The 26,717-nt window shown below is 45.6% G+C and overlaps 1 protein-coding gene across 1 annotated transcript in view; it reads left to right on the forward strand.

Annotated features, from left to right (window-relative positions):
• Positions 1-17,458: 17,458 nt before the first annotated feature.
• The window catches only part of LOC100517809 (uncharacterized), a 30,856-nt gene continuing 21,597 nt past the window's right edge, over positions 17,459-26,717 (forward strand). Inside the window, exon 1 of the mRNA XM_085011717.1 lies at positions 17,459-17,535. Coding sequence (XP_084867843.1) covers positions 17,459-17,535 — 77 coding nt within the window. The remainder of the gene's footprint in view (positions 17,536-26,717) is intronic.

The following is a 26,717-nucleotide window of genomic DNA, read 5'->3' on the forward strand; positions in this document are numbered from 1 at the left end:
CTGCTGACTCTTACCTTAGCTGACATAAATGTGTTTCAGAAATTTTCTGTTGACCTCATTTTCATCAGTGTGGTTTTTGGAATCAAAGAAGCCCAGTTTATAGCAATTAATAGCCACATTTTGGGTGAATATAGGGCACTGGATAAGATTTTCCAATTGGTGGAGTTTCTCCTGTGGCACGGTGGGTTAAGAATCTGACTGCAGTGACTCAGGTCACTGTGGAGGTGTGGGTTTGATCCAGTGGGTTAAGGGTCCTGCATTGCCACAGCTGCAGTGTACTTTAAGGCTGTTGGGTCAGATTTCAGTCCTTGGCCCGGGAACTTCCATATGCCATAGGTGCAGTCATAAACAAACAAACAAAAATAATCTCCAATTTAAAAGTTTGCTCAACAGCAGGCATCCACCCTATAAAGGGTGCACAGATCTCCCCTGTGCATGTCTTCTCTTGGCCTCCAGAGAAAATGCTCACCTCACATCATCAGAGACCACAGCCCAGCCCAGATCCAGCTGTAATGCAGCAGCAGCACCACCATACCTGAGGCCAGAAGAGCATTCCTGGAGGCACCTGATTCAGACGTGGAGACCAACCCTTGACACTCAGCAGAAGATCACAGAGACCTTAGGAGACCTAGATGGGAAGGAAAACACATGGTCCATTTTCTTTTCCAAGGAAACAATCAAGAGAGAATTCTTGGGAGTTCTCTTGTAGCTCATTGGGCTAAGGATCCAGTGCTGTCCCTGCTATAGCTTGGGTTGCTGCTGTGGTGCAAGGAATTTTTGAATGCCCTGGTGTGGCCAAAAAAAGAAAGAAAGAAAAGAAAAAGAGAGGATACTTCTTTAGTATTCATTGAAATAATTTTCCTTTTCACTTGCCATGGAAAGTGCTCTATATATTAACAACTTTACTTTCAACAGTAAGTGTAGCTGCAAGGGTTTTTTCAAAGCATATTTTGTTTTCAATGTCACTGCAAGGGCTACCTGGAAAAATTACTCAGAAGCTGTTTCTGGGGGCTACCAAGGTTGACTTAAGCCTGTGAAGTCTTCATCTTCCTGCTTGTCGTTGCCAAGCCAAGGAAAGGACATGCCACTACAGGAGTTCTGTGCATTCTGGTTTTCCCCCTTACTGATGTACAGAGACATTCTATCCTATTTTACTGCCATATTATGTCTCTGAACAAGATGTGTACTCAGTTCTGCCCCACTTCACCTTCATTTCCACCTATGGGAATTTGCGGAGTCCAACAGTATCCTCCTGAGCAAGAAAACGCTGATGTGGTTTTGGTAGTGACAACTGTGGCTCTCTTCTGCTTCTCACAGTTTAAATTGGGATTGGCCTGGCCCACTCTTGTCTGTTGTGACTTCTGCCAATGTCCTTTGACCTGTTGTAGGAAATGTAGACAATATACTAAGTTTATGTTCCTGTTGATCTCTTCAGTGGCAAACCCAAAGGCCAGAACATATAGTTTTATTTATTTATTTATGTATGTATGTATGTATGTATTTTTGCTTTTTAGGGCCACACCTGCAGCGTATGGAAGTTCACAGGCTAAGGGTCAAATCAGAGCTCTAGCTGCCGACCTACGCCACAGCCACAGCAATGTAGGATCCGAGCTGCATCTGCAACCTACATCACAGCTCATGGCAATGCCAGATCCTTAACCCACTGAGTGAGGCCAGGGATCAAACCTGCGGCCTCATGGATACTAGTTGGGTTCATTACTGCTGTGCCATGATGGGAACTCCCAGTAAATATAGTTTCTGAATATCCGCCTGCATTAAAGGGAGATTAAGTTAGGGATCCAAAACCATCTAGGCATGTGGTGATTATGTCCTAGCTCATCACAGGGCTAGGTACCCAGAGTGTTTTGTCCAAGTATGCTGTAGGTCACAGACGCAGCTACGATCTGGCATCCCTGTGGCTGTGGCATATGCTAGCAGCTGCAGCTCTGATTCGACCCCTAGCACACAAGATCATCCTAATAGATATAGAAAAAAAATTAGATAAAATTCAACATCCTTTCATGATAAAAGCTCTCAAAAAACTAGGAATAGAGGGAAATAATTTCAAAATAGTAAAGCTCATGTATGAAAAACGTACAGCTAACATACTCAATAGTGAAAAAGTGAAAGCTTTTCCACAAAGATCAGGAGCAAGGCATGGATGGCCACTCTCATCACTTCTATTCAACATAGTAGTGTAAATTCTGACCAGAGTTATTGGCCAAGAAAAAGAAATAAAAGGCATAAAAATTGCAAAAGATGGAGTAAAACTCCCTGTTTGCAGATGACATGATGTTATTTCTAGAAAACCCTAAAGACCAAAAACAAAAAAATCTTCTAGAGATAAAACATATTGCATTAAATGGCAGAATACAAAATCAAAATACAAAAATCAATTGTGGTATCTATACACTAATAACCAACTATCTGAAAAGAGAATTAGGAAGACAGTCCCATTTATAGTGGCATCAAGATTAATAAAATACTTAGGCATAAACTTAACTAAAGAAGTGGAAGAATTGAACACTGAAAACTAAAATATTGTTGTAAGGAGTTCCCGTCGTGGCGCAGTGGTTAACGAATCCAACTAGGAACCATGAGGTTGCGGGTTCGATCCCTGCCCTTGCTCAATGGGTTAACGATCTGGCATTGCCGTGAGCTGTGGTGTAGGTTGCAGACGCGGCTCGGATCCCGCATTGCTGTGGCTCTGGCGTAGGCCGGTGGCTACAGCTCCAATTCGACCCCTAGCCTGGGAACCTCCATATGCCGCAGGAGCGGCCCAAGAAATAGCAACAACAAAAACAACAACATCAAAAAGACAAAAGACAAAAAAAAATAAATAAAATAAAATAAAATAAAATAAAATATTGTTGTAAGAGTAAGCAAGACAAGCAAACGGGAAGACATCCCATGTTCATGGATTGGAAGAAACCTATAGAACCCAAAGTGAGTTACAGCTTCAGTGCAACCCCTATCAAACTCACAGTATTATTGGAGTTCCTGTCATGGCTCAGCAGAAACAAATCTGATTAGAGTCCATGAGGATGCAGGTTCAATTCCTGGCCTCACTCAGTGGGTTAAGGATCTGGTGTTGCTGTAAGCTGTGGTGCAGGCCAGCAGCTACAGCTCCAATTCAACCCCTAACCTGGGAACCTCCATATGCCTTGGGTGTGGCCCTAAAAAGACAAACAAAACAAAACAACAGCAAAACAAACAAACAAACCCCCAAATAGTATTTTTTTTACAGAAATAGATAGCAATTCTAAAATTCATATGGAACCATGAAAAACCTCAAGTAGTCAAATAATCTTGAAAAAGAAGAAAACCAGAGACCTTACACATCCTGACCTCAACGTATATTACAAATCTACAGTAACTAAAACAGTATGATACTGGCATGTTGACCAGTAGCTCTGATGTACAACATTGTGCCAAGAGATGATCAGACTGTATTTCTTGAAATCTTAATACTGAATTTGGGAGTTCCCTGGTGGCCTAGTGGTATATAATCCAGTGTTTGCACTGCTGTGGTGTGGATTTGATCCCTGTCTCTGGCACATACCAAGCGTATGGCCAAAAAAATAACTGGATTTGACCCTTAAAATCCGTTAAGAGGGTAGAGTTCATGTTAAATGTTCAAACCAAAGTTGAAAAAAAACCAGAAAAACTGGAGTTCCCATTGTGGCTCAGTGGTTAACGAATCTGACGAGGAACCATGAGGTTGTGGGTTCAATCCCTGCCCTTGCTCAGTGGGTTAAGGATCCGGCATTGCCGTGAGCTGTGGTGTAGGTCACAGATGTGGCTTGATCCGGAGTTGCTGTGGCTCTGGCATAGGCCAGCAGCAACAGCTCTGATTAGACCTCTAGCCTGGGAACCTCCATATGCTGCAGGTGTGGCCCTAGAAAAGACAAAAAAGAAAAAAAGAAAGAAAGAAAAATTGAAAAAAATTAGTGTTCACTGTTTTTATGTGGTCCTTTTATCTTTCATCTACAAATTGCTAATCATTTGCTTTTTGCCCCAGTGCCTGCAGTGGTTTTTTTTTTTTTTTTTTTTTTTCATACATTTGTGATACAGTGAGATATCTTGTCACATTCTGTATTCCATCCAGGGATGTTCTAATACCCTAAATAATGTAATTGAATTTGTAACTGGGTAGTATAATTGAAAGCATATGAGTTCCCATCATGGCTCAGCAGGTTAAGAATCCAACTAGTAACCAGAGGATGCTGGTTTGATCTGTGGCCTCATTCAGTGGGTTAAGGATCTGGCATTGCCATGAGCTGTGGTGCAGGCTGGCAGCTGCAGCTCCAGTTTGACCTGTAGCCCAAGAACTTCCATATGCCACAGATGTAGCCCTAATAAGAAAAAAAGGAGAAAAAAAATGAGAGCGAGGAAGCTTACATTATGCTTTACTCTGGGCTATAAAAGTCTGTGGTTTTTGACAAAAGCGGAGTGGTGAATGTTTACAGTTCAATTATCATATACAATACTTCAAACTCACTCCCCCATGAACCCCCAGCAACTACAAATCTGTTTACCACATAGTTTTTCCTTTTCCAGAATGTCATATACATGGGATTAAACAGTGGTAGCCTCTTCACACTGGCTTCTTACTCTAAGAAATATTTAAGATTCATCTATGTCTCAGATGAGACAAAAGTTCGTTTTATTATTTATTTAATTATGGCCACACACAGCTTTCAGAAGTTCCCAGGCCAGGGACCGAACCCACACCACAGCCCTGGCAGTGAAAATGTCAGATCCTTAACCTGCTGAGCCACCAGGGAACTCCTAAAAGTTAATTTATTTTAATTTCTTTTTTCTTTTTTTTTCTTTTTGATCTTTTTAGGGCCACAGTTGTGGCATATGGAAATCACTAGGCTAGGGATCAAATTGGAGCTACAGCTGCAGGCCTACACCACAGCCACAGCAATGCAGGATCTAAGCCTTGTCTGTTACCTACACCACAGCTCATGGCAATACCAGATCCCTAAGTGAGGGTAGGGATTGAACCTGCAACCTCATGGTTCCTAGTTGGATTCATTTCCACTGCACCACAATGGGAACTCCTCTTTTTGTTGTTTGAATAGGATCTTTCACAGAGTGGACATTTTATATTTATTTATTTATTTATTTATTTATTTATTTATTTTTGGCGACGCCCATAGCGTGAAGAAGTTCCTGGGCCACAGCAGCAACCCTGGCCACAGCAGTGACAGTGCTGGATACTTCACCCACTGAGCCACCAGGGAACACAGACATTTTAATTTGCATATTCCACATTATCAATTATTTTTCTTTGGTTAATCAGCTTCTGCTGTTCTGTATAAAAAGCCTTCACCATACTGAGTCATGGAAGTTTTTTTTTTTCACTTTTTTTCTAGTATTTTTATTGTTTTGCCTTAAAAAATCTGTCTTTGGACTATTTTGAGTGAATTTTTGTGTGAATTGACTTTTTAAGGCTATATTTACTTCATTCCATATGGTTTCTTTCTTTCTTTCTTTTTTTTTCTTTTTAGGGTCACACTCGCGACATATGGAAGTTTCCAGGCTAGGACTGGAGCTACAGCTGCCAGCCACAGCCACAACTAGGCAAGATCCGAGTAGTTTCTGCGATTTACATCACAGCTCACGATAACGCTAGGTCCCTAAACACGGACTGAGGCCAGGGATCCAATCCGCATCCTCCTGGATCCTAGTTGGGTTCGTTACCGCTGAGACACGACGGGAATTCCCTTATTTCATTCCATAGTTTCTAATCAATGTTCCATCACTATTTCAGGAAAAGTCATGCGTCAGTGCGTGCCACCTCACTTTAAATTTTCAGGGTCGGCAGGCAGTTCCCTTTGTGGCTCAGCAGTTAACAAACCCGACTGGGATCCATGAGGATGCGGCCTCCATCAGTGGGTTAATGATTCAGCCTGGGAATTATCATATGCGGCGAGTGCGGCCCTTAAAAAAAAAAAAAAAAAAAAAAGTGCATTTTCAGGGTCATGGCATTAAGTGATCTGAGTACCGTTCCTTGATTCAGCCTGGTGCTGGCCCCGGGGCGCAGCTTCCCATCTAAGCAGGGAGCTTGGAACAACTGCGCCGGCCCGCCGCCGCCCCCAGGGGGCCAGAGGGCCTGCCCGGGGAGCGGGGGGGGGGGGGGGGGGGGCGCATGCGCTTTGCATCTGCATGCCCTCCTGAAAATTCGGATGGTCTGGAGCTCTTTTTCCTTGGGACCCAGAGGAGGCACAGGGACGATGTGGGGCCGCCTGAGGAGGAGAGCTGCAGGGTGCGGAGAAATGAAAGGGGGGACGGTTGAGGAGGAGTAAGAAGTGGTGGGGAGGTGAAGACGGGTGAAGAGGGGTGGGGATGGTGAGGAGGGGTGCAGATAAGCTCCCTCTGTGCCCAGTGCCTGGTGATCCCAGTGCCCAGTGAAGGTCCGGTGTGGACTATGGATTCTGAAAACCGCGTTAGGGGGGTCATGGTGCACAGACTTGGTGGTCTCTGTGAGGCCTCTGCACCATGCAGACCCGGGTCAGGTGAGGGCCTCCTGACCAGACCACCGCGTTTGTTGTTGGTATGGACAGAATTGTTCCTAAAAGTATCTTGTTTTCCATGAATTTCAAACATACGGAGAACCTGGGAGAACGTACAGGTTGCTCTTTATCCCATCCATCGGTCCCCAGCTGTCACTGCTTCACCGCATTTGCCACTTCAGGTGAAGTGCTCCGAGTTTCAAAGAGCAAATTTAATCAGAGGAATGAGAAATGCAGAAACAAGAAAAAGTCAAGTAAGATAAAATAGCAATAGTTTAGCTGTAGAGCAAAGTCAAGCGCCATGTGTGTGTGTGTGAGAGAGAGAGACCGAGAGAGATTGATCTCATAGTGGTTTCGATATGCATTTCAATAGTGATTAATGTTTAATCTTTTCAGGTGACTTGTCATCTGTTTGCCTTCTTTGGACAATTGTTTAAGTCCTTTGTTCATTTAAAAATTGGGGTGTTTCCATTTGGCTCAATTGTAAAAGTTCATTGTATGTTAGCAAATGCATGTTAGTTGTTTAGAGGTTAGAGTTAAGGCTTAAGTGTTAGAGTGTAGGTTTGGGATTGGAGTTAGGGGTTAGAGGTCAGGGTCAGAGTTAGAGGGTCAAGGTTGGTGTCAGAAGATCAGGGTCAGGTTTACAGGGTCAAGGTTTAGAGTTTATGGGTCAGGGTCTAGGGTCTAGGTTTCCAGGGTAAAGATTGTTAGGGATTAGCATTTGAAGTCAAAGGTTAGGATTGAGGATAGGTTTAAGTCTCCTTGGCCCACTTCCTCTGCTTCCATCTCTCTGAGGCCTCCAGGATGAATAGGACTCACCCAGTGTCATGCAAGAGTCAGGAGTTGAGCTGGACCCTTGATTGTCTACTCTGATAATAGGGGAATGAAATGCCCACACTGGTCACTGATGTTGCAGTCCAACTTAACCCTAATCAAGAGATTAGGGCCTCAGACTTCAGGTGGGGAAGGTGATGCTGGCCTTACTCTGCCTGGGTAGCCGCAGGTCCATCACACCTCTGGCATTTGGGCACTGAGACACATTTGGATTTATACAGGACTGGGGGCATCAAGCTGCCAGCCCCCAGCTGCTGCCTTCTTGAGGGCTGGTAGGACCCTCCTGGGACTGGATGGATCCTTTGTTCTATCTGAGTGGGCATCAGAAACAGGTCAGATAGGACATCCCTTAGTCTTTCACCATTAGGCAGGGAGGTGTGGTCCCCCAGCCCAGGTCAGCCTGGGCCCCATCAAGCCCCCATGGCCAGGTACTGAGCTGAGCCTGCTTCTGGTCAATAGACTGGCTACGTGGGCAGCTCAGAGAGCCCCTTGGGGTTTTCCAATTCTTGACACCTTTGAGAAAGTGTGTTGTCCCTCCCGGCCTGTTGGAGAGGTCATATCTCTCCAGATGTTGACCATGGCCTTGGCTGCAGTACTTTGGCCTTCTGGTTGGAACAAATCTTTGACATTCATACTCATCTAGAATCAAAGACATGGGAGCAACTGGGCCTCCCAACGGGCAGTTTCCCTCAAAGGCCTCATGGCCTTAGAGCCATGTGTGTCCAGGGCCTCGTCTCCATGTCTTCCGGAAAGCCAGCCACCTGGGGATTCCATGTTAGGGAATAATCCTGGAGCTGCCCACTGCTTCATTGAGCAAGGATTTCCTTTCCTCCCTGGCGTTTGGTCTCTGCTCTTTGTGAAGGAGAGGGAAGAGCCTGGAAAATGGGCACATTAGTTCTTCATGGGTAGGTGATGACTGTGGCGGAGGGCAGGCATGACTCCTGGGCTCCCACCTCCCAGGGACATGAGTGAGGTATCTGTGCCTTCTGAGGGCACCCAGCTGTTCTAGGGCCAGCCTCTGAGGTGCATGGACCTGATGCCCAAGGCAGGAGCCCCAAGTTGACCACCGTCATCAACTTTGCTTTTCAGCAAAGGAGGAACCCGGTGCTGTCGAGGGAGATCGGCAAGAGCATCACGTGGGCCGCAGCCCCTGAACCCCTCCTCCTGTGGCCAAAACCCAGCCTCTGTACACTGGCACCAGTTAAGTCTCAGAGACAGAGTTTTGGGTGAAGCAGAAAAAACAGCTTTATTGCTTTGCCAGGCGAAGGAGGCCACAGCAGGCTCATGCCTCAAAACTGTGTCCTCCCTTGAGAGGGGACAGCAAGGGGTCTTATAGGTTTAGCTTTAAAAACAAAGGCTGTTGATAAGGGTTAGGGAGCCCGCATTCTTCTCCCACCAGAGATCATGAACAACTCATCAAGGCTGAGATCAGGTGGTCTGCTGATGGTTTCTGGTGGTCTTTGGGGTTATCGCACCTTGACCCTCTCTCTGCAGTGAAGTTGCTCACAAAAGGAGGGGGGTGCTAGGGAGTGTTTCACAGTAAAGAAAACACCAGGTGCAATACAACTCTAACTAGAAAGTAACCAGTAGTAATAAGTTAGTGGGCCAAGGCAGCCATAACATGATGGAGAACTAGTTTCTAGCTGTAACAGTGTTTCCTAATCATTAACTCTTGAGTCTGCCTTTTGAGACTGAGGGGAGACCTGGGAGGCTAAAGGAGAAGGCTTTTCCATCAAACACAAGGACTCATGGACTTGTAGATGGTTTCACTACCCGGTGCTTCAAATTCTGTGCTGGGCAGCGAGTGGGCTGTCAGTGCTGTGGAGTCTATTGCTCTCCCTGAGCCAGCGTTTCTCCTCCTGTCCAAGGGCTGCACCTCAGCTTTCCTTTGGGAGCCATGTCTCACCTGCCTCCAGTCCAGACCCCACGTCCCACTCACCTGAAAGCTGGCTGTATGATCCAAGTCTAGCCAATCCCATGGTTCGTGTCCTGGGCGTTCTTGCTGGGCTTGAGGATGAGAATGTGACCCAGGCCAGTCAAAGGTGTTTAAAGCTATGGGACTTTTCGCTGGACCCCCAAGGAAGGAGAACCTCTTCCCAGTGGAATGGACATAGGATGTGTGTCAGCCTGGAGGCTCTGAATGCAGCCATACCGTTTGTGTTCTAGGATCCCATCCAAGGTATCACATGACCTGTATTTGTCACATCTCTTTAGACTCTTCTTGACTTTGGCAGTTTCTAGACTCTCCTTGTTTCAGTAACTTTCACAGGAGAAGGTCACTATGTGGACCCCACACTTCTGGAAAGGGGAATTAGGGAGTTCCCATTGTGGTATAGTGGGTTAAGAATCTGACTGCGAGGGCTTGGGTCGCTGTGGAGGCACAGGTTCGATCCCCGGCCGGAACGTCCATATGTGTGAGCCAAGAAATAAAAAAAGAGAGGGATGTTAGCTCAGTCTTATTGATGAACAGCTGAGTGTCTATACCAACTGTTTGGAATCCTTCTGTATGGAACACTTGTATTCAAACATATCACAAAATAATGTATGTAACCATTCATTTTTACCAATGTGGACACCTGGATAACTAGTTTAAGCTTTTGGCTGTAATCCAGCACTACAGCCTTTGGTTGCTCCATTCCTTCCTGCTCTGGCTATTGAGGGGTCTTCACACTGACTCCTGATTTCCCTTTACCTAATTCCATCTTGTGGGATTTTTTTCTTGGTACTTCCTTACTTTCTGATATTGACATTATTCTTCCTATGTATTTGCTGTCTCAGTCATAGTAGCAGCCATTTCATTAGAGAGCACTGGTTCCTTTAATTATAGAACGATGTTAAAAAACTTACACGTGTTGAGTTCCTGCTGCGGCACAGTGGGTTAAGGATCTGATTGCAGTGGCTCGGATTGCAGCAGAGGTGCAGGTTCGATCCCTGGCCTGGCGCAGTGGGTTAAGCAACCACAGTGTTGCTCCAGCTGTGGTATAGGTCATAGCTGTGGCTTGGATTTGATCCATGGCCCTGAAACTTCCATAGGCCTTGGGGGGTGGGGCATTGGGATGGGCAGCCATTAAAAAAAAGGAAATAAAAAAAAAAAATGGAGCTAGGAGGCCATTAAGGGAGTGTAACAGCACATATAGGCTGAGTCTGACCTTCTGACCTGATGAAGTCAATCCAGAACATCTGTCAGAAACTCATGACAGTTTGTCTCTTTATTGGACACCCCACCCAGAATAACTTGTGATTCCTTAAGGACAAATATTTTCTTTTCTTTCTTTCTTTCTTTTTTTTGGTCTTTTTGCCATTTCTTGGGCTGCTCCCGCGGCATATGGAAGTTCCCAGGCTAGGGGTCTAATCGGAGCTGTAGCCCCCGGCCTACACCAGAGCCACAGCAACACCAGAGCCGAGCCGCATCTGCAACCTACACCACAGCTCACGGCAACGCCAGATCCTCAACCCACTGAGCAAGGCCAGGGATCGAACCTCATGGTTCCTAGTCAGATTTGTTAACAACTGAGCCACGTCGGGAACTCCAAAGGACAAATATTTTCTTATTCCCATCAGAGTCAATCATTTTTATCGCCAGGCAACTTTTTTTGTGTGTGTTTTTTTTAGGGCTGAACCCAGGCCAGGGGTCAAATTGTAGCTGTAGCTGCTGGCCTATGCCATAGCCACAGCAACACCAGATCTGAGCCGCATCTTTGACCTACATCACAGCTCATGGCAACTCCAGATCTTTAACCCTCTGAGTGAGACCAGGGATTGAACCTGTATCCCCATGGATAGTAGTCAGATTCATTTCTGCTGAGCCACGATGGGAACTCCCTGCAGTTGGATTCTTTTTCTCTCTCTCTTTTTTTTTTTTGTATGATGATTTTTTTTTTTCCCATTATAGCTGGTTTACAGTGTTCTATCAATTTTCTACTCTACAGCATGGTGACCTAGTTACACATACATGTATACATTCTTTTTTCTTACATTACCATCCATCATAATTGACTAGATATAGTTTCTAGTGCTATACAGTAGGGATCTCATTGCTTGCGGTTGGATTCTTTTTTTTTTTTTTTTTTTTTTTTTTTTTTTTTGTCTTTTTGCCATTTCTTGGGCCGCTCCAGTGGCATATAGAGGTTCCCAGGCTAGGGGTCGAATCGGAGCTGCAGCCGATGGCCTATGCCAGAGCCACAGCAACACGGGATCCGAGCTGCATCTGCGACCTACACCACAGCTCACGGCAACGCCGGATCGTTAACCCACTGAGGAAGGCCAGGGTCCGAACCCACAACCTCATGGTTCCTAGTCGGATTCGTTAACCACTGTGCCATGACGGGAACTCCAGGACCGCTTTCTTTATTTTTGAGTAAACCTCAAATTTCCATCATCAGCTCCTGCTCCATGTTTTCTTGTCGCTATGGGGTCAAATTGGGTTGTCATGGTGCTATGGAAAGCAACAAAAAGGCGGTAACAGGAGTTCCCGTCGTGGCGCAGTGGTTAACAAATCCGACAAGGAACCATGAGGTTGCGGGTTTGATCCCTTCCCTTGCTCAGTGGGTTAATGATCTGGCATTGCCGTGAGCTGTGGTGTAGGTCGCAGACTCGGCTCGGATCCTGCGTTGCTGTGGCTCTGGCGTAGGCCGGTGGCTACAGCTCCGATTGGACCCCTAACCTGGGAACCTCCATATGCCACCGGAGCGGCCCAAGAAGTGGCAAAAAGACAAAAAAAAAAAAAAGGCGGTAACATGCAAAAACATGGTAAGTCATCTCAGGTTTCAGTAGAATGTCACCTTTCCCTGTATTTTTGTCTTTAGTGTGTGCAGAGGAGCATGTCCTGGGACTCATTAACTCACTGACCTCACTGGGCAGGATGTGGTTTTCATTCCCCCACTGTTTTATTGTTTGGGGCATGGCTCATGCTTCTGTTGCGTGGTTTTATTGCCAAGCAAGTTTGTTTGGTTTTGTTGCTAGGCAAGTGTGCTGATTTTGTTGTTAAGGAAGCCTGTTTTTTTTTTTTTGGCATGCAGAAGTTTGGGCCAGGGATCAAACCCGAACCACAGCTGTGACAACACCAAGTCCTTAACCACTAGGCCACCAGGAAACTCCAAGCCTGCTTTTTTGAGTGATTATTAACAGGGATGTCCTGTACCTTTTTTTTTGGTCTTTTTGCCTTTTCTAGGGCCACTCCTGCAGCATATGGAGGTTCCCAGGCTAGGGGTCTAATCAGAGCTATAGCTGCCAGCCTATACCACAGCCACAGCAACTCAGGATCCAAGCTATGTCTGTGACCTACACCACAGCTCACGGCCACGCCGGATCCTTAACCTACTGAGCGAGGTCAGGGATTGAACCTGCAACCTCATGGTTCCTAATCAGATTCGTTAACCACTGAGCCACGACAGGAACTCCTCCTGTACTTTTTAAAATCTATTTATGATCGCCTAGTGGAGTTAACTATTTAATCACCTGCTTTGTCCCTTTACTCTGTCCCTATCAGTATTTCACTGCATGTGTGTGGGAGGAAAAATAATTTTCCTTTTACCTTTCTAGGTTCTTGGTTGAGCCCCTCCATTATAAAAGATTAATAGGAGAAAGAAATAGAAGTTGAATATCATACATACCTCCTGTATACAGGGGAGATACCCAGGAAATGGCCCTAGTCATCACCTTAACTGCTGTCATCAGCTAAAAACAGAAGAAAGGTATTAGGGGAGAGGGTAAGCTCTTTTTTTTTTTTTTTTTTTTTTTGGTCTTTTTGCCATTTCTTGGGCCTCTCTCTCGGCATATGGAGGTTCCCAGGCTAGGGGTCTAATCGGAGCTGCAGCCACCAGCCTATGCCAGAGCCACAGCAACATGGGATCTGAGCCGCGTCTGCAACCTACACCACAGCTCACGGCAACACCAGATCGTCAACCCGCTGAGCAAGGGCAGGGATCAAACCTGCAACCTCATGGTTCCTAGTCGGATTCGTTAACCACTGCGCCATGACAGGAACTCCCGGAGAGGGTAAATTCTTAAGCGATAGTGCAGTAAATAGGGTGTGGTGGTTGTGCAGATTTAAGTCCAGCCTTCTCCACTGACAAGAGTTTCTTTAGATTTAGTTACCCTTCCATTCCTTTTGCAAAGAGGGACATACCCTTGAAGTTCCCTGGTGGCACACTGGGTTAAGGACCCAATGTTGTCACTGCAGCTACTTGGGTTGCTGCCGTGACACAGGTTCAATCCTCAGCCTAGGAATTTGCATGTGCCACAGGCATGTCTAAATCACCCACCCCCCAAAACAACAACAAGACAAAAAGGGACATGCCCTTACGCCTGAGATTTCCCGGTTAAATGTCATGACCCTCATAGAAGGGTAATCCCTACTCAGTTTCCTAAAATGTGTCTTTAAAAAAAAAAAAAAAAAACAATTAGGCCAAATAATCCTCATGCCGAAGAGTCATGTTTTGGGGGGCATATTCTGCTCCTCTTGAATGGAGTTACCCCAGTTTGCTTATGCACTGATTTATTGAAGATATCCTGATTTCTTTAAGGTTTTAGCCATTCTGAGCAGACTCCGGTGTATCATCGCATTCTTGTTTTTGTCCAGACATAGTTTTTCAAAACAGAATGGATACTGGAGGTGTGATTGTTGGATTCCAAGGTGGGACTTGTTTAGCTTTGGAAAATCCACCAGGCTCACTTCCATAGTGGCTCTGTATACATCCCTCCAGCAGTGAGGGAGATTTTCTGTTGTTCCTCACCCTTCAGCAATTAGTGTTGTCATCTTTTTGGAGTTCAACAGTTTTTATAGTGTATGAATTCAATCTCATGATTTTAATTTGTAAGTCCCTTATGGTTGGTATACAGTGTTGAGCATATTTTTGTATGATTATTTACTCTCTGTATGTCTTCTTTGGCCAGTCTTTTTGTTTGTTTTGCTTTTTAGGGCTGCACTCGGGGCATATGGAAGTTCCCAGGCTATGGTAAAAATTGGAGCTACAGCTGCTGGCCTACGCCACAGCCACAGTAATGCAAGATATGAGCTGCGCCTGTGATCTACATCAGGGCTGACAGCAATCCTGGATCCTTAACCCACTGTGCTAGGCTGGGGATTGACCTGGTGCCCCCACAGTGACAAGCCAGATCATTTACCCACTGTGCTATAGCAGGAACTCTGGTCTTTACCCATTTCTTTTTTCTTTTTAGAGCCACACTTGTGGCATCTGGAAGTTTCCAGGCAAGGAGGTCAAATCGGAGCTATAGCTGCCAGCCTACCCCACAGCAACGCGGGATCTGAGCCTCTTCTGCAACCTACACCACAGTTCATGACCACCTTGGATCCCCGACCCACTGAGTGAGGCCAGGGATCAAACCTGCGTCCTCATGGAGACTACTCAGTTTCTTAACCTCCCTGAGCCACAAGGAGAAATCCTTTCAGACTTTTCTTGTTTCAGTGATCTTGACAAGAGGAAATCACTATGTGGACTCCATCTCCTTGATGGATGCCATCAATTATCTGGAATTCTCTTGTGTGGGAGATTTTTATTCAATCCTATTTATTTAAAACAAACAAAAACAAAAAAACAAGCCTATGGGCAGTTATGGCTGTAGTGCCACCAGTTAAGAATATGACTACAGTGGCTCAGGTTACTGCAGATGTGCGGCTTCGATCTGCAGCCTGGCACAGTGGGTTAAATGATCAGGTGTTGCTAAAGCTGTGGCGTATGTTGCAGCTGTGGCTCAGATTCAATCCCTGGCTGGGAACTTCCATATGCTGAGGGTGTGGCCATAAAAACAAAAACAAAGACCTAGGCCCTTATTTAATTTTACCAGCGTGGAACCTATTTCAAGCTTTTGGTGGTAATCCAGTGCTACAGTGGTTGCTCAGAATTTCCTTCTTTGACTGTTGATACTTCTTTTCCTTGGCTCCTGTTCCTTTGAGGCCATTACATCTGTTAGTTTTTTTTTTTTCCCTTGGTTCTTCCTTACTTTTTTTTTTTTTTTTTTTGTCTTTTGTCCTTTTAGCGCCCCGCCCACAGCATGTGGAGGTTCCCAGGCTAGGGGTCTAATTGGAGCTACAGCTGCTGGCCTACACCACAGCTCATGGCAACGCCGGATCCTTAACCAACTGAGTAAGGCCAGGGATTGAACCTGCAACCTCATGGTTCCTAGTCGGATTCCTTCCCGCTGTCCCACGACGGGAACTCCTTCCTTACTTTATGAGAGGAGACTAATGATTATCCTGGCACCTATATTTAGCATCTCAGTCTTAGAATCAACGTTTCTTCAAGGAGCCTTGGTTCCTTTTATTAGAAAGTGGTATTAAGGAGTTCCCATTGTGGCTCAGCAATAACGAATCCAACTAGTATCCCTAAGAATGTGGGTTGTCCCTGGCTTTGCTCAGTTGGCTAGCAGCTGCAGCTCCAAATCAACCCCTAGCCTGGAAACTTTTATAAGTGCCACTGGTGAGGCCCTAAAAAGACAGAAGAAAAAAAAGAATCCTGGGAGTTCCTGTTGTGGCTCAGAGGGTTAAGACCTGACTAGTATCCATGAGGATGCAGATTCAATCCCTGGTCTTGCTCAGTGGGTTAAGCATCTAGCATTGCCTTCAGCTGTGGTGTCGATCGCAGATGTGGCTCAGATCTGGCATTGCTGTGGCTGTTATGCAGGCTGGCAGCTGTAGCTCCCATTCATCTCCTAGCCTGGGAATGTCCATGTGCCACAGGTCCAGCCATAAAAAGCAAAAAAAAAAAAAAAAAAAAAAAAAAGCAAAAAACAGAAAGTGGTATTACGAATTTACATGTGGGACTAAATGTGCTCAGCTGACAATGTAAGGAACCCGATGTGTATATTCCCACCGTGTGCACTGAAGTTTCAGAGGGATGCTCCAAAACATGCCACAATGGCTTAGCGATTTTTTTTTTTTTTTGGCTGTACGAAGGGCCTATGGAAGTTCCCGGGCTAGGTGATGGAATCCCAGTCGCAGCTGAGGCAACGCCACATCCTCAATCCACTGCACCAGAGCGGGAACTCCCACAGTGATTGTTTTGAATAAAAGCTGCTTAAGAAATCTACAAGCAAAAGGGACACTCTCCCACCTCCTACCGGATATTTGAGCTTTACCACAAATAGAGAGGAAGCCCCCAGGGTCACATGTCCCCAGGAGGCCTGGTGAGCCGCAGGGCCCGACAGGGAGCCCGGGCTGAAGCCTCTGCAGAGAGGGCCCCTAGCCTCCCATTCCAGGACCCTCCTCCAGGCCCCCTCCCGGAGGCGCGCTCCGCTCCAGCTCCGCCCCGCCCCCAGGGGGAGCTCGCGCCCTGGCCTCGGAGCCAGCCGCGTGCGGGCGGGAGTGCGCGGGTTTCCTACGGAGGTGGAAGCTGTGTGTGAGCTGCGCCCCGCAGCCCGCTCTCCCGCTCCATTCTTCCCGCAGCCCCCCCTGCTCCAACCAGGTGACTGGGGGCTCAGCGGACCCGCCCTGCCGCCCGGAATGGAGCGGGTCCCCATGGAGCCCAAACTCCCTGCTCCACCTCTCTTCCCGCTGCCGCCGCCAAGCCGCTCCGAGCCCGAGGGAGATGGCAACCCCCATCCTTGTGCACGCCGTTGGACAGACTCCGCGCCGGAGCCCCGTCTGCCCTGGGCTGCCAGGTAAGTGGGTGAGGAATCTGCCCCACGTCTCTGGGCTGCGGCCGAGATCCACTTTTGAGGCGCGAGATTGGCTCGGAGCCGGCCTGCTGTTTAGCAAAAGCTGCGCGCGTCTTGGTCCTGGGAACTTTGGACCCTCCTCGCGCGCCTGCCCTCGGCCCGGCGTGGGGTGGGGGTGGCCACTCTGCGTCCTGAGGGGAACCGGGGAGTGGGACGCAGAGTCCTGGCTGGAGACGCAGCTCCTCTCCTCCTCCTAACGACGGGGAAGCGGGGCGGAGGGTGTGCGGGTCCCGGGGCTGCACCCCGCAGTAGAACTCACCTCTCAGCCCGCTAACTTTCCCATACCCCCACCCCCACAGGTTCCAGTAATATTTAATTACGTTTTGGGCTTAAAACGCCTCCATAGCCTCGCAGGTGCCTTGATTCAGCCAAGCCCCTCCGCGCCCCTTCCTCTATTAATACCGGGGTTGGGGGTGGGGGCGGGGATGAGACAGGAGCGACCGCTGGAGCGCCGTCCTCAGCAGACTAAAGAAGTCGGGACCCACGCCATCACAGACCCGGAGTAACTTCAGGGGGAATCGAGGGGGCCAGGTAGGAGGTGGGGAGCAGGCCGACCCTTGAGAAGTACTGTTAGGAAAATGGCTCCCCCCCTCCCCTTGAAGAACATGGGTGGCTTTTAGGGCTCCAGCTCCCCCACCCCACTCCGCCTCCAGGGCAGGCCTCGCCCCTGGCAGCCTTGCAAGCCTGGCGTCCAGTCCCAGAACTTGTCAGGCTCGGCTGAAGAGATGGTCCCTGGGGCTGCAACTTACTTAAGAAGTGCTGCGCCCCCCCCCCCCCCCCCGCGTGCTTCCGGAGCTGGAAGGAGGAGAGGTGAACAGAATTGTGGCGGGGTGGGGGGGGGGAGGTGAGTGTCCTGGGAAACCCTCCCCCCACAAACCCTGCCCCCTGCAACTGACCCACTGATGCCACATGGTTTCAGTGCCTTAGGGGAACAGACACCTCTCCTTCTGTTGTCCTGTGTTCAAAACTTATGCAAAACTGACTCTGCATCCTCTGGCTGCTTTGCCAGGATTTTAAAAACACTGATCTGTGTGTTCTTGGGTCACTTGGTTTTGGGTTCCCTAAATAGCGGCTTTGAGCTGTCCATGGTATTTTTAATTGAGACTAAACCCTACTCTTCTTGAAAAACTACTTTAATTCCTACCTTCTAATGCCCTATTAACAAGCCCTGTTCTCAAACACGGTTGTGTTTTATTTCTTGCTTTATGTCAAAACAACTTTCCCCTTGCACCCCAGAAAAACTTTCCTAGAACATAGGGGGTTTTTTGTTTGTTTTTGCTTTTTAGGCCCACACCCGAGGCTTATGGAGGTTCCCAGGCTGGGTGGAATTGGAGCCCACACCACAGCCATAGCAACACCAGATCTGAGCCGAATCTGTGACCTATACCACAGCTCATGGCAACACCGAATCCCCAGCCCATTGGGCGAGGCCAGGAATTGAACCCACAACCTTATGGTTCCTAGTCGGATTTGTTTCCGCTGAACCACAATGGGAACGCTGAACATAGGTGTTTTAAACTCATGCCAGCATTTTTTTAGTTATGTACACTGGTTAAACTGCATAGCAGACTCCTCCCCCCTCCAAGAGCCAGAGGCAACAACTTTACTTATTTTATTTGATGCTCTTCAACTTTAGGAAGGTCCTATTTTTATTATCCAGAAGAAAAGACAGAGCTCTGGCTGTTATTAGATAACTTCTGATGTTTTCATTTCCCTTGCTGAGATGCTGCCTTTTTTGTTTGTTTGTTTTGGCTGCCCTGAGACATGCGGAGTTCCCAGGCCAGGGATCAGATCTAAGCTGCAGTTGCTACCTATGCCGAAGCTGTAGCAGCACTGGATCCTTTAACCCACTGAGCTGGGCTAAGGATAGAACCTATGTCTCAGCACAGCAGAGACGCTGCTGATTTCGGTGTTCCACAGTGGGAACTCCTGAGCTGCTGCTTCTAGGTTAAATTAATTTCATTGTCTATCCATTGAAAAAATTTTTTTTTTGCCCTGCTGATGGCATGCAGAAGTTCCTGGGCCAGGGATCAAACCTGAGCCACAGCAGTAACAATACTGGATCCTTAACTGCTAGACCACTCAGCAGGAACTCCTCTGCCCACTCATATTTTTTTAATTTTTTTGTCTTTTCTAGGGCCGCACCCGCGGCATATGGAGGTTCCCAGGCTAGGAGTCGAATCAGAGCTGTAGCCGCCGGCCTATGCCACAGCCACAGCCACGCCAGATCCGAGCCGCGTCTGTGACCTACATCACAGCTCACGGCAACGCCGGATCTTTAACCCACTGAGTGAGGCCAGGGATCAAATCTGCAACCTTATGGTTCCTGGTCGGATTCGTTAACCACTGAGCCAAGACCGGAACTCCTGCCCACTCATTTTTAAAGAAAGACTGACAGCATGACTCTAACAGATCTGGGGTCTGAGCTCAGAGTAGATCATCGGTGCTCACATGGAGGGAGGGGGATAAAAATAGGAGGATTGCAGGTACAGCCAGCACACCTGTGTTAATCCCACCTACATTAAAGGCCAGACTCTCCTCATTCATCTTTGCTAGGAAGTTCTGATTGTTTCACAGGATCCAACTCAAACCACATCAAAGCCAGGTGATTTTTCCCCCAGGATTCCAGCAAAGGAAGTCTCTGTCCATGGTAGGAGTGGCTGTTGAATCCTAGGCAGTTTTGAATGGTCAGAAAAGAAGAGCTTGCCTGAATGAAAAAATGCTCAACATCACTATTAGAGAAATGCAAGTCAAAACAACAATGAAGTACCTCCTCACACTGGTCAGAATGCAGGTCTGCATTATACATTAGTAAGTCTGCAAATAACAAATGCTGAAGAGGGTGTGGAGAAAAGGGAACCCTCCTACCCTGTTGGTGGGAATGTAAATTGGTACAACCACTATGGAGAACAGTATGGAGATTCCTCAGTAAAATAAAAATAAAACTACCTTATGATCCAGCATTCCCACTCATGGGCATATATCCAGACAAAACTACAATTTAAAAAGATACATGCACCCCTATATTCATAGCAGCACTGTTCACAGTAGCTAAGACATGGAAACAACCTAAATGTCCATCTACGGATGAATGGATTAAGATGTGGTACAGGAGTTCCCATGTGGCTCAGTGGTTAATGAATTCGACTAGGAACCATGAGGAATAGTACAGGTTTGATGTCCCTGAGTGTTTTCACATGGTAACATGTGAGCAGACCTTTGGTTCCATTCCAGGCAAACTCTACTTTTTAAAAAAGTGTAGTTGATTTATAATGTTCTGCCATTTTGGTGTACAGCAAAGTGACCCAGTCATACGTATACATACATTCCCTTTCTCATATTATCTTCCATCATGGTCTATCCCAAGAGGCTGGATATAGTTTCCTGTGCTGTACAGTAGGACCTCATTGCTTATCCACTCTAAACATAATAGTTTGCATCTACTAACCCCAAACTCCCATCCATCCCACTCCCTCCCCCTCCCCACTGGCAACCACGAGTCTGTTCTCCATGATCAGAGTCTGTTTCTGTTCTGTAGATAGGTTCATTTGTGCCATATTTTAGATTCCACATCTAAGTGATTTCCTATGGTATTCGTCTTTCTGACTTAGTATGAGAATCTCTAGTTGCATCCCTGTTGCTGCAGATGGGATTATTTTATTCTTTTTTATGGCTGAGGTAGTAATTCCATTGTATATTTGTACCACATCTTCTTAGTCTATTCATCTGTTAATGGACATTTAGGTTGTTCCCATGTCTTGGCTATTGTGAATAGGGCTGCTATGAACATAGGGGTGCTTGTATCTTTTTATTTATTTATTATTTATTTATTTATTTATTTATTGTCTTTTGTTGTTGTTGTTGTTGTTGCTATTTCTTGGGCCGCCCCCGCGGCATATGGAGGTTCCCAGGCTAGGGGTCGAATCAGAGCTGTAGCCACCGGCCTACGCCAGAGCCACAGCAACGCGGGATCCGAGCCGCGTCTGTGACCTACATCACAGCTCACGGCATCGCCGGATCGTTAACCCACTGAGCAAGGGCAGGGACCGAACCCGCAACCTCATGGTTCCTAGTTGGATTCGTTAACCACTGCGCCATGACGGGAACTCCGCTTGTATCTTTTTAAATTGTAGTTTTGTCTGAATATATGCCCATGAGTGGGAATGCTGGATCATACAGTAGTTCTATTTTTATTTTACTGAGGAACCTCCATTCTTTTAAAGTTTTACTGAAGTATAGTTGATTTGCAAAGTTGTAATAATTTCTGCTGCACAACAAAGTGATTCAGTTATACATGTACACACATCCTGGAACCAGATCACACTCCCAGCATCACTTATTGGGAACAGGAGCTGGGGACCAGCGAGCTTCCCAGCATGAGACAAGCACTTTCCCAGAAACTCTAATACACCCCCAGCAAGCTCCCTACGAGTTGTTTTTTCAGTTGTACTTAAAAGATTTCCTGTTTATCTCCAAGTCTCTGGTAGCAACATTGCATTTTGCTTGAATCCTTGGTTTGTCTTCAAGAGACCCTGCTTTTGGAGGTTTTGATTACAAAGAGCCTTGTACTGCAGGATTCCTTGATCTGCATTGGAATTCTGATGTTAAAATACCATATTTCAGTTCATAGGAAGCAAAGATGTTTTCTGTTTCCAGAGAGGTTTCGTGAAGTATCCCAGGAAGTAGAGGGCTTTGATTCTCCCATCATCAGATGATTTGAGTTCACTTTCCTGACTGAAAGCCTGACTAGAAGGAATCTTCTCAGAGAAAAAAATGGGTTAATGGTGGACTCTTTTTTGGGGGGTGGGGTGGGATGCACACAAGGCATGTGGAAGTTCCCTGGGCCAGGGATGGATCCTGCTCAGTGCGACCTGTGCCACAGCTGCATCAACACCAGATCCTTTAACCAACTGGTCTGGTTCCGGGGTGGAACCGGCGCCTCCACAGTGACTAGAGCCGCTGCAATGGGAATTTTAACTGACTGCGCCACAGTGGGAACTCCCTGATTTTCTTTTCCTTCTTTTTCTTCATTCTTTTAAAGTTTTACTGAAGTATAGTTGATTTGCAAAGTTGTGATAATTTCTGCTGCACAACAAAGTGAGTCAGTTGTACATGTACACACATCTATTCTCTATCATATTTTTTTCCCACATAGGTTGTCACAGAATACTGGATGGAGTTCTCTGTGCTATACAGTAGGTTCCCACTGGCCAGTCATTCCATATATGTCAGGGTGCATATGCCAATCCCAAACCTCCAGTCCATCCCTCCCTCCTCCACCTGTCCCCTTTGGTAACCATAAGTTTCTTGTCAAAGTCTGTGAGGCTGTGCTGGTTCTGCAAATGAGTTCATTTGTATCCTCTTAATTAATTCATTCATTTATTGCCCTTTTTTGGGAGGGGGATGCTGTACCTGTGGCATATGGAAGTTCCCAGGCTAGCGGTTGAATTGGAGCTGCAGCTGCCTTCCTACACTACAGCCACAGTAATTCAGGATTGGAGCCTTATCTGTGACCTATACCACCGCTTGAAGCAATGAGAGATCTTTAACCCACTGACCAAGGCCAGGGATTGAACTCGAATCCTCATGGATAGTAGTCGGCATCATAACCCACTGAATCACAGTGGGAACTCTCATTTGTATCCTTTTTAAATTGTACATGTAATTCATGCCGTATGATGTTTGTCTTTCACTGTCTAACTTCACTTAATATGATAATCTCTAGGTCCATCCGTGTTGCTGCAGATGGCATTATTTCATTCTTCTCTATGAATTGAGTAGTATTCCATTGTATTAATGTACCATGTCTTCTTTATTTATTCCTCTGTTGATGGACATTTAGGCTGTTTCCATGCCTTGGCTATTGTGAATAGTGCTGCTGTGAATATATAGGCACATGTATCTTTTTGAATAATGGTTTTTCTCCGGGAGTGGGATTGTTGGATTATATGTTAACTCTAGTTTTAGTTTTTTAAGGAATGTCCATACTATTTTCCATAGTTGTTGTATCAGTTTACATTCCCACCATCGGTGTAAGAGGGTTCCCTTTTCTCCAAACCCACTCCAGCATTTATTGTTTGTAGACTTTAAAAAAAAATACATTTGTGGAGTTTCTGTTGTTACAAACCTGATTAGTATCCATGAGGATTCAGGTTAGATCCCTGGCCCTGCTCAGTGGGTTAAGGATCCAATGTTGTCATGAGCTGCAGTGTAGGTCACAGACATGGCTCAGATCTGGCATTGCTGTGGCTGTGGTGCAGGCTTGTAGCTGCAGCTCTGATTCAACCTGTAGCCTGAGAACTTCCATATGCTACAGATGTGGCACTAAAACAAGCAAAACAAAACAAAAACCCTGACCATTTGTATGTTTATTTTGAGTGAAGTCCTACTTTGTATTCTAGACTATCTCTTTTGAAGGTAAGTAGTTTTTTTGTTTTTGTTTTTTTCTTTTTTGGCCACTCTGTGGCATATGGAGTTTCTGGGTCAGGGATCAGATCTGAGCTGAGGTTGCAACCTACACTGCAACTGTGGCAAAGCCAGATCCTTAACCCACTGTGCCAGGTGGGAATTGAACCTGTGTCCCAGCACTCCAGAGACACCACCAGTCCTATTGTGCTACAGTGGGAAGTCTGTTTGATGATGGCTATTCTGACTGGTATGAGGTGATACCTCATTATAGTTTTGACTTTAATTTCTCTAATTAGTGATGTTGAGCATCTTTTCGTGTGTTTTTTGGCCATCTGTATGTCTTCTTTGGAAAAATGTCTATTTAGATTTTCTGCCCATTTTTTGTGTGTGCTCATTTTTTGATTGGGTTGTTTGCTTTTTTTTTTTTTATATCGAGCTATATGAGTTGTTTGTACATTTTGGAGATTAAGTCCTTGTCAGTCGCTTCATTTGCAAATATTCTCTCCCATCCTATGGGTTGTCTTTTGGTTTTGTTTATGGTTTCCTTTGCTATGCAGAAACTTTAAGTTTAATTAGGTCCCATTTGTTTATTTTTGGTTTTATTTTCATTATGTTAGGATGTGGGTTTGAGAAGATATTGCTGTGGTTTATTTTATTTTTTTGTCTTTTTAGGGCTGCACCTGCAGCATATGGAAATTCCTAGGATAGGGGTCAAAGCAGAGCTGCAGCTACAGGCCTATGCCACAGCCACAGCAGCACAGGATCTGAGCCACATCTGTGACCTGCACCATAGCTTGTGGCAGTACCAGATCCTTAACCCACTGAATGAGGACATGGATAAACCTGCATCCTCAGAGAGCCAGTGTTGGGTTCTTAACCTGCTGAGCTGCAACAAGGACTCCATTGCTGAGGCTTATGTCAGAGAGTGTTTGGTCTATGTTTTTCTCTAAGAGTTTTATAGTATCCAGTCTTATATTTAGGTCTTTAATCCATTTTGAGCCTATTTTTGTGTATGGTGTTAGAGAGTATCCTAATTTCATTCTTTTGCATGTTGTCCAGTTTTTCCAGCATCACTTATTGAAGAGACTTTCTTTTCTCCATTGTATATTTTTGCCTCCTTTGTCATAGATTAGTTGACCATAGGTGTGTGGGTTTATTTCTGGGCTTTCTGTCCTGTTCCATTCATCTATATTTCTGTATTTGTGCCAGGACCATACTGTTTTGATGACTGTAGATTTGTAGTATAGTATGAAGTCAGGGAGCCTTCCAGTTCCATTTTTCTTTCTCAGGATTGCTTTGGCTATTCAGGGTCTTTTGTGTTTCCATATAAATTTAATTTTTTTTGGTACTACTTCTGTGAAAAATGCCATTGGTAATTTAATAGGGATTGAACTGAATGTATATAAATTGCCTTGGGCAATATAGTCATTTTGACAATATCAATTCTTCCAATCTAAGAAGTATGGTATATCTTTCCATCTGTTTGTGTGGTCTTTGATTTCTTTCATCAGTGATTTATAGTTTTCAGAATACAGGTGTTTTGTCTCTTTTGATAGGTTTTTTTCTAGGTATTTTATTCTTTCTGATGTGATGGTAAATGGAATTGTTTACCTAGTTTCTCTTCCTAATCTTTCATTGTTAGGTGTATTGAATTGCAATTAGTTTTCTTTGTATTAATTCTGTATCCTGAAATTTTACCAAATTCATGGATGAGCTCCAACAGTTTTCTGGTTGCATCCTTAGGATTTTCTAGATATAGTATCATGTCATCTGCAAACAGTGATAATCATGTGTTTATCTTTTCAATTTATATTCCTTTTATTTCTTTCTCTTCTCTGATTGCCATGGCTAGGCCTTCCAAAACCATGTTGAATAGAAGTGACAAGAGTGGACATCCTTGTCTTGTTCCTGGTCTTAGTGGGAATTCTTTCAGCTTTTCACCATTGAGAATAATGTTACCTGGGGTTTGTCATAAATGGCCTTTATGATGTTGAGGGAGGTTTCCTCTGTGCCCACTTTCTGGAGGTTTTTTTTTTTTTTTTGTCACTCAGAATTGTTCAGTGTTGGATTTTGTCAAAAGCTTGTTCTGCATCTATTGAGATGATCATACTTTTTTTTTTTCTTTTTAGGGCCTCACCTGCGACATATGGAAGTTCCCAGGCTAGAGGTCAAATTGGAGTTGCAGCTTCTACGATGCTAAAACCACAAACAATGATGGATCCAAGCTGCATCTGTTACCTACACCACAGCTCGCAGCAATGCTGAATCCTTACAGTGCTGAGCGAGGCCAAGGATAGAACCCACACCCTCAGTGATACTAGTTGTGTTCATAATCCGCTGATCCATACCAGGAAATCCTCATATGGGTTTTTTTTTTCTTTTCTTTTTTCTTTTTTTTTAGGGCCACACCCACAGTGTGTGGAGGTTCCCAGGCTGGGGTCAAATTGGAACTGTAGCTGCTGGCCTACATCACAACCACACCAATGCCAGATCCAAGCCACATCTGCAACCTACACCACAGCTCATCGCAATGCCGAATTCTTAACCCACTGAGGCCAGGGATTGAACCTGTGTCCTCATGCATACTAGTCAGATACATTTCTGCCGAGCCATAATGGGAACTCCTCATATGGTTTTTATTTTTTTCACTTTGTCGATGTGGTGTGTCACACTGATTGATTTTGGGATATTGAAGGAACCTTGCATCCCTGGGATAAATCCCACCTGATCATAGTGTATGTTAGTTAATATGTAGTTGGATTTAGTTTGCTAATATTGTCTTGAAGATTTTTGCATCTATGTTCATCAATGATATTGGTTGGTAGTTTTCTTTTTGTGTGTTGACTCTGTTTTTTTTTTTTTTTTTTTTTTTTTTGTCTTTTTGCCTTTGCTAGGGCCGCTCCTGTGGCATATGGAGGTTCCCAGGCTAGGGGTCTGATCAGAGCTGTAGCCACCAGCCTACACCAGAGTCACAGCAACGCGGGATCCGAGCCACATCTGCGACCTACACCACAGCTCACGGCAACGCCGGATCCCCAACCCACTGAGCAAGGCCAGGGATTGAACCTGCAACCTCATGGTTCCTAGTCGGATTCATTAACCACTGCACCATGACGGGAACTCCTTTTTTTTTTTTTTTTTTTTGTCTTTTTGCCTGACTCTGGTTTTGGTATCAGTGATGGTGGCTTCATAGAATGAATTTGGGAGTATTCCTTCCTCTGCAGTTTTTTTTTTTTTTTTGAATAGTTTCAGAAGGATAGGTGTTAACTCTTCTGT

Source organism: Sus scrofa, chromosome 2 (genome assembly GCF_054392235.1).
Source record: "Sus scrofa isolate SSC_HxYL_T2T_F1_AM1 chromosome 2, Sscrofa_HxYL_maternal_Yorkshire_Landrace_v2.0, whole genome shotgun sequence".
NCBI lineage: Eukaryota > Metazoa > Chordata > Mammalia > Artiodactyla > Suidae > Sus > Sus scrofa.